The sequence below is a fragment of the Rhagoletis pomonella genome, unplaced genomic scaffold (assembly GCF_013731165.1).
Source record: "Rhagoletis pomonella isolate Grant_MI unplaced genomic scaffold, Rhpom_1.0 Rhpom_scaffold_00006, whole genome shotgun sequence".
Lineage (NCBI taxonomy): Eukaryota > Metazoa > Arthropoda > Insecta > Diptera > Tephritidae > Rhagoletis > Rhagoletis pomonella.
In genome coordinates this window covers 76,241,877-76,250,517 of record NW_023458560.1, presented here as the reverse complement: position 1 = coordinate 76,250,517, position 8,641 = coordinate 76,241,877, and the positions used below count along the sequence as shown (strand labels likewise).

At 35.3% G+C, this 8,641-nt stretch overlaps 3 protein-coding genes across 3 annotated transcripts; 2 read left to right on the top strand and 1 right to left on the bottom strand.

Moving 5' to 3' along the window:
- Positions 1-6: 6 nt before the first annotated feature.
- LOC118741317 (structural maintenance of chromosomes protein 4-like) lies at positions 7-900 on the top strand. Its single transcript, XM_036473250.1, has 2 exons — positions 7-131; positions 201-900. The coding sequence occupies exons 1-2, from the start codon at positions 69-71 to the stop codon at positions 708-710; spliced, it is 573 nt and encodes a 190-aa protein (XP_036329143.1). The 5' UTR covers positions 7-68; the 3' UTR covers positions 711-900.
- Positions 805-2,227, bottom strand: LOC118742112 (cytosolic Fe-S cluster assembly factor NUBP1 homolog). The gene is made up of 2 exons (XM_036474074.1): positions 2,188-2,227; positions 805-1,680 (listed from the first exon to the last, which is right to left on the bottom strand). The coding sequence occupies exons 1-2, from the start codon at positions 2,225-2,227 to the stop codon at positions 938-940; spliced, it is 783 nt and encodes a 260-aa protein (XP_036329967.1). The 3' UTR covers positions 805-937.
- A 2,058-nt stretch (positions 2,228-4,285) lies between these two features.
- LOC118741757 lies at positions 4,286-5,625 on the top strand. The gene is made up of 3 exons (XM_036473731.1): positions 4,286-4,408; positions 4,495-4,569; positions 4,645-5,625. The coding sequence occupies exons 1-3, from the start codon at positions 4,374-4,376 to the stop codon at positions 5,573-5,575; spliced, it is 1,041 nt and encodes a 346-aa protein (XP_036329624.1). The 5' UTR covers positions 4,286-4,373; the 3' UTR covers positions 5,576-5,625.
- The last annotated feature ends 3,016 nt before the right edge of the window (positions 5,626-8,641 follow it).

Here is an 8,641-nt window from a genome sequence, read left to right as displayed (position 1 = left end):
AAAAAACGCTGTCCTCATTGGCATTGGTATTCGCATTACATTATTATAAGCCTTCGCCATTGTACTTTATGGATGAAATAGATGCGGCACTTGACTTCAAGAACATCTCCATTGTGGCCCACTACATAAAGGTTAGTCAAATAATAAAATAAAATGTATAAAAATGTATTTTTAATTTCCAATAACCCACCGCTATACAGGAGCGCACCAAAAACGCACAGTTCATCATCATTTCCTTACGTTCAAATATGTTCGAATTATCCGATTATATTGTGGGTATATACAAAGTAAAGGACTGCACTGATTCTGTGACGATTAAAAATGTTCCGCCACCCCTGCCACTCGCACAAATGCAAACACAGACACAGACGCAGTCACAAACAACGATCGATACTAACTCGTTGTTTGACCAACTCAAGACCAAGTTGCCCGCCTTACAAGTTATTCCATTATCGCCTTTAGAAGAGAATTCGGAAAATGCGCCTCCATCCCAAGAACGTGAAACCTTATCTGTAGCACCAACGCATGGTCGCGATACTACTTTTGCGCCTCCTTGTGAGAGTACTGCCCTATCGCAAATGGTTCAGAAGGACCTCGGGAGCGATACAACACGTTCGACAATATCGGCTGTCGGCACTAGTACCAACAGCAGTATTACTGACACATTCTTCAAGAAACCGCTGCCGCCTGCTCAGAAAGCAACATCTTGAGATGTTCACTATTTCTTTTTTTTTACTTTTTTTTATAAAGCCCCTCCCGTTAAAACAAAATTATTACGATTACCTAAACTTATAAATATTGATCTGATTATAAGAATTTGTAACGGTGACTAATTTACGTATGCATATATTTTATTCATTTTGGTTTAAAAGCAAAAATAATAAATATAACCAAATTTAAGCATGATTTTTTAAAACAACGTTATCAGAAGTCTCACTCACGCGCTGTCCAGCCCCATAACGATCTTTTGACAAATGTTAGCTAGCGCCTCGATCGTTGAATTTTTTATGTCTGTTATATCTTCGCCGGTATCACACGCCTTTGTCACCTGTGGATCTAGCGGCAATGCGCCTAAGTATGGCACCTCCATTTCGGCACACATTACCGCTGCTCCACCTGTCTTTGCCGGGAATATTTCTGAGGTTTGTCCACAATGCCCACATCGGAACGCACTCATATTCTGTACTACGCCCAATATTGGTATACGCTGCTTCTTACAAAAATTGATTTCCTTTCGCACGTCTAACAACGAGACCTCTTGAGGAGTTGTCACAATCAATGCATACACCGCTTTCGGTGCGCTGTCATCACGCAAATATGATACTATTGACAAGTGTTCATCTGATGTACCTGGAGGAGTATCTAATATGAGCAAGTCCAGTTGTCCCCAATCTACTTCACTTAAAAATTGCCTAATCATGCCATTCTTCTTCGGACCACGCCAAATAATTGCATCATCAGGTGAGCCAAGAAGAAATCCTATAGCCATCAAACATAAGTTGTCATCCACGCCAACCGGCGACCAACCAGAACCAGATTGATGTACATTTTCGCCCTCAACACCAAGCAATCGTGGCTGTGAAGGCCCACAAATGTCAACATCCAATACGCCAAAGTTAAGGTCCGAATATACGCGTGCTAAATAACGTGATAACAATGTAGTCGCCGTACTTTTGATGTCTCAAAATGTAGACGTCTATATTTTCAGACACAATTTGGAACGAACTGTGAACACCCCACATGATACAAAAAAGAAGGTAGTTTCAATAAACAACTTTTGACGGATAATAAAATTTTTTGAAGTTTCATAAATTGTCAGTATTATCAACGGCCTTGCCACTTTGATAATATTAAAACAATACATCGGAGTATTTTCTTTCCCTTAATCAGTACTTGATATTTTTTTACTTACGTGGTTTGCCCCTCTTTTATTAAAAATATATAAAATGTAAACTGTTACATTGTAATTATTCTTTTTATTTTATAATAAAAACCATTAGTGCATTATGTTGTTATTTTTTTAATTTTCTTATTTTGATATACAATTTTCGTTTCTTTAATCTTGCGATTTAAAAATCGAATTCTAAAGAATGTTCTTCCCAAATAAAATCTTTTTATAATATTTTGGTCCAAATTTACTTTTAAATTTCTCATCAGATTTTGCAAAAATTTTGGCTTTGTGGTTACCCGCGGAGTAAATGCACATTGCAGACGATATGCTCTCCATGTTGTAGCGATGTAATTTTGACTTATTTTCCAAATTTGTTTCGCTTGTTTGTGCCTCGAGCACTGCGATTTTGTTTTCCAACGCGGATATTTCTACTTGAAGCTCAGCACATTTTAATTTGTACAGATCAAATGAATCGCTGTAAACACATATACATACATATAATCATAATTTAAAAAGAAAACCTTTTATGTGTATGGTATGTATGTATGTTTTCATTTGACATTTTATAAGTTAACATAGTGGAAAGCGATAAAAATCTAGTTTTATTCGGCATTATAAAATCGTGGCAAAGAAAAAGAACGATTATTATTAATCAGCTTTTAAATACTGATGCGATTATTTGGAATTTGAGCGGAACAGCTGATCTCCAATTCGCTTTGAGTGAGAGCGGTGTTTATACACTTGGGGTGTTCACAGTTCGTTCCAAATAGTTGGGGTGTTCACAGTTCGTTCCAAATAGTGTCTGAAAATGTAGACGTCTACATTTTAAGACGTTTTCTAACCGTAAAATCTGTGGTGTTGTTGTTTCCCATACAAAATTGGAAAACGACGCCGTCTACATTTTGTCACACTCAAAGGTATGTTTTTTACGTGTCTACATTTTGCAACCTCGCAGCAGGGTTGCATTATGGCAATACTAATCACATTTTTTTTATTTATTGGGCACGTTTTTTGTATTTGCATTTAATTTGAGCGCAATTTCTGATGAAAAGAAACAAATCAAGGAAAAGAAATAACAAATATTAGGAATTGGTAATTAAGTTAAATTATTACAATTTTTCAGAAACAAAATCGAAAGGCGATATATAAAAAATGCACGCAAAGAGGAAATGTCTGGCAACACCAGCAAACTTTTGAGACGATTTTGCGACGACTGCTAGAAAGGGGTGCTCACAGTTTGATGCTAAAGATGTATCAAAATGTAGACGTCTACATTTTCAGACACAATTTGGAACGAACTGTGAACAGCCCAAGTGTCTCAAAATGTAGACGTCTACATTTTAAGACGTTTTCTAACCGTAAAATCTGTGGTGTTGTTGTTTCCCATACAAAATTGGAAAACGACGCCGTCTACATTTTGTCACACTCAAAGGTATGTTTTTTACGCGTCTACATTTTGCAACCTCGCAGCAGGGTTGCATTATGGCAATACTAATCACATTTTTTTTATTTATTGGGCACGTTTTCCGTATTTGCATTTAATTTCAGCGTAATTTCTGATGAAAAGAAACAAATCAAGGAAAAGGAATAACAAATATTACGAATTGGTAATTAAGTTAAATAATTACAATTTTTCAGAAACAAAATCGAAAGGCGACATATAAACAATGCCCGCAAACAAGAAATGTCTGGCAACACCAGCAAAGTTTTGAGACGATTTTGCGACGACTGCTAGAAAGGGGTGCTCACAGTTTGATGCTAAAAATGTCTCAAAATGTAGACGTCTACATTTTCAGACACAATTTGGAACGAACTGTGAACACCCCAACTCTTTCTAACTGTCTGGAGAAATAAACTACCGATTTGAAATGGAGTGTGAGCAGCGTTGCCGTTTTGCTTAAAGTTAAGCAAAATTGATAAACTTTTTCTTGGCTGTTAAACTGTTAAACTATTCTTCGTTTTGCTAAACTTTTTCATTTAAATACATAATCTAAAATAAAAAGGTATTTGCTTCAAAATATTAAAGTTCTTTAGTTTCCTAATTCGATCAAAGAAGTAGCACTGATTAATTTCATACAATTGGCCACCCTCGACAGAAGTCGATTTTATAAGCACATACATATGTACATAAGTATTCGAAACTGAAAACAATTTCTCATCTCTAGTTAGCTTTCGGTTTGCGCTCTTTTTTTGGCAGACTTCAATCGTCCAGAAGTGAAATTTTCTTTTTGTTGTCCTCATGGATAGGTACCCTACAAGAATTGTGTGATGGAAACTTACACATTTTCATTTATTTTACTAACACATTTGCAAATTTTGCGTTGGTTAAAAGGAGACCAATATATAAGGCCATAAGTTGGAGGAAGACGGAAGATCATATGTACACAAATGTTTACATCAGATTTTTCACACTGCCCTTTAGAATGTGATAGAAACTTGTAGGTAGCCAGTGACAGAAATCTCTATCAGCCTTGCCAGTCAAATGATTGGTCAAATGATAGTCACTGTTCTTGCAGGGTAAGTATGTATTTACCCATTAGAAGATAAATAATGAAAACGTGCAAAATTGGTATTCATATAAATATAAAAATATGTATTATAAGATTTGTAGAAAAAAAGCGCGTGATTGCAAGCAATTCAACCAACGAAGCACAATGCGAAAATGACAGGGAAAGCAGGTAAGCGCATTTTTATACATATGTATACGTGGGTATGTTTTATATTCAGAATGTATTTCTGTTATATTTTTTTAGTGAAACTGAAACTCAGACAGGACTAAAACGAAAATTTCGTTCTGAGTGGTTGCAACAATTTACATGGCTTCGAAATAATAATGGTTTAGGCTTTTGTATCGCCTGTGAGAGGCCAATATGCAACAACGTAAGTTTTTTAAAACAACACGCAACTTTTCGCATGCATGTCCAAAATGTTGAGAAGAAAAAACATCAGCTTAAAATTGATTCTTGTATGAACCAAGAAAATACAAAATTCATGAAACAAGTACACCATGCAGAACTCACATTGGTGATGTTCTTAATATACCACAATTTACCCTTCGTGCTTATGGATTATTTACCGGAACTTTTAGTAGAATGTTGCTGTGACTCAAAGATTGCAAAGTCAATCAAATGTGGAAGAACGAAAGCAACTGAATTAGCAGATTTATTGGGTAATACAGCAGCAAAAACAATTTTGGCTCAATTGAAAACAACAAAGTTTTCGCTGATCGTCGACGAATCGACTGACGTTTCTAGCAAAAAGTCATTAGTTTTAGTTGCGAGATATATGGATAAGTTAGCTCGTAAGGTCAAAGACAGATTTCTCGGGTTAATTGAGTTAAGTGATTGTAATGCGAGCTCTATATATGCGTCCATAAAATTTTTTTTTGATAAACATGAAATTCCAATGGCAAACCTTATAGGTCTTGCGACCGATGGCGCAAGTGTTATGGCTGGAGAAATTAACGGCTTGCAAGCAATATTTAAAAGAACCACCGACCTATTTTATATGAAATGCAGTTGCCACTCACTACATTTGTGCTCGTCGTATGCTTGTAAAAAACTTCCATTGGAAATCGAAAAACTTTGTCGCAATATATATACTTTTTTTCACACAGCTCAAAGAGGATATCCGAATTCAAAGAATTCCAAGAATACTGCTCTGTTAAGCCCCATAAAATATTAGGAGTTTCATTAACAAGGTGGCTTGCACTCGAGCAAGTAGTAAACCGTATAATTGAACAGTGGGGTCCTTTACGCTTATATTTCGTTTCTTGTTACTTTGAGGTTAATGGAATTCGGGCTGCTGATTTGGCACACATGATGGATGATGCAAGTTTCAGAGTATATTTTTTATTTTTATCGTATATACTAAATATCATTAATGGGCTAAACAAGGAATTTCAGTCGGAAAAAGTTCGACTGCCCTACTTGTTTTCACATATTGAAAGTAATGTTAAATTGATACTAAGTAACTTTGTAAAAAGTGAATATATTTTGACTTGGCTAGATTCCTTGGAGAATTTAAATTTATTTAAAAAAGTAGTTATTTACCAACGCAAGAAATTTTTATCGGAGCCAAAGCCGAGCTGTATTTGCAGAATAGCCATTTGTCGGACTCACAAAAACTTGATATAAAAACGAATATTTTAAATTTTTATTTGGAGTTATTGAAGCAGATTTCGCAGCGGTTTGACTTTGCGAGAGAAGACTTACGAAACTTATCTACCATAACTCCTAGTAAAGTGTTATCGGATTCGCAAATATGCATAATGCCTTTAATTTCCAGTTTCCCTAACTTAGTTAATTCTGACGCGGATAAAATAGTTACACAATGGAAGTTATTACGATTTAGCAATATTGAACTTAAAGGCGACATGGATATCGTCGAGTTTTGGGAAAAAGTTGCCTCTTTTCGAAATGGTATGGAAGAGTTATGTTTCAAAGAGCTTGCTTATTTTGTAAGTAACTTACTGTCCTTACCGCATAGTTCAGCCGCTGCTGAAAGAAAGTTTTCAGACTTGAATTTAGTCAAAACGAAATTACGAAACAAACTTGAAATCAGAACTATAAATAATATTATGTTGTCAAAAGAATTATGCGTAGGCAAAGTTGAATCTCTCTATGTATGGTCGGCAAAAGACATTTTTTAATCAATACAAACTTAAAAAAACATCTTATTCCGCTAAGGGATAAATTTAAGAATGCAACGACGTCTTTGCGGAAAATTAATTATACTTTAGACATAGGCACATTTGTACGGATGCCTTAAAGGTGGAGTATTTACTATCGCTTCATGAGTTTTATATTATTTTAGAAAGACTTAAACTAAAATTAATTTAATATCTAATTTGATAAACTAATATGTATGTAATTTAAAGTATATGTATGTACTAATACAGTTTGCGTTACATAGTTTTTAAAACTACTTTTTATTTTGCTTTCTTTCTTTGTTCGAAATTGTTCGTTCCTTACATAGTCTCTGTGCTGTGTTATTATACCTACAATAAAATTATATGTACCCATATACATATATATACATTTGGAAAAAAGTTAGTTTGCTTAACTTTTTCGAGAAATGTTAAACTTTTTGAAGGATTTTGATAAACTTTTTTTTCCTGTCGCGGCAACACTGAGTGTGAGCCAAAGCACTTCGCTCTTTCAAAGCGAATTGAAATTCAGTTTATACATATGTTTTGAATCGCGGCGAAATGAATTAAAGCGACTTATGCATGCGTATAAACGTAGTATATTATGTTTGTATATCTATGTACATACAATGCACGATCCCATACAATGTACATATGTATTTCTCTTTAAAGCTGATGCCAGATAAAACTTTGTAGCTTTGCGTGACATTTATAACTTTGCCAGCAAAGCGCCAGACGCAAAAGGTATGCCACAATGAACGCCAAGAAAACAATGTTGTACCGCTTTTTTACTCATCAAAGTTGCTGTGGATTTTAATTATTTTGATTTAAAATTATCAGCAATGTAATTAAGTTTTATGTTTCTGCATGAAAACCCGAATTTGGACGAAACAAAATAAATATTAAACCGGCTGATTGCCAAAGTGCGCAAAAAGATGGGAGTTGACCATCTTTTCGCTTCGCGCTGCCGCTTCAACGATTTATGTGGCATGCTTTGTGCATTTTCATACAATTCATCTTATCTGTCAAAGCGAATCTGTCACGTAAAGCGAAGCAAAAGTTTTATGTGACATCAGCTTAAGCGCTGGGTTGTTACAAATAAATTGCAAAGCTAACTAAGCACTGGCATATAATCTTTCGTCGTGCTGCTATTGCACTGTATTTTTCATTTCTGTACAAACACAATAGGAGCATGATTCAATAATACAAGGTTCGATAAACTGACAGTTGTCTCTCTCGCACCGCTCCCTTAAGGCCGGTCCACATAGAACTTTGGCGTTGGCTTTGGCGTTGGTTTTGATTAACAGCTGACTATGAATGCACACAATTATATGGGCATGCCCACATATCAACGGCAACGCCAACGCCAAAGTTAACGCACACAAAAAGATGGGCATCTCTCATCTTTTTGCGCGCGTTGTCAATCAGCTGTTGCAAATAAATAAAATTATGTGAAATGTTTTTAATTTTTAATCAAATGTAGGTAAGAAATATCATTTTTAATGCAATTATTGATATGAAATATTAATTTATCTGTCGTTAGTATGTAAATCTAGTGCTCAAAGCGTTCGCTGCCAAGCGTTCATTGTAGCAAGCATACTTTTAACGTGCGTTCTGTCAAACTAACGCCAACGCCAAAGCCAACACGAAAGTTCTATGTGGACCGGCCTTTAGCAGTGGCACCGTGTTGCTTCTTTGCAAATTTACATGGAAACAGTGTAGCTTTGGGTGAAATAAAAGTTTAAGCTTTTGTGCAATATGTTTATTTGTATATGCATATGAAGCATATTTAACTGATGAAAACATAAGCAATGGACGTTTACATCAATCTCATAGTAGTCTTATTTTAATTTTGAGTCATTTTGCAGTTTAGCATATAAATTACGTAATTCACGTAGATATATCAATATTACGTTCAACATTTCGTTTAAAATGCCAGATTTCCTGCAAATACATTAGAATTTACGAAAGGAACTTCACTACTAATTGCCTACTTTGCGTACTTTTCTACTACCATTTTCGAAACAAGGGATTGCATTCTTGCCCTTTCTCTGGCCTTCGTAAATGCAACCTTTTGTAAGGGAGTGTCAAACCGCAGCTGT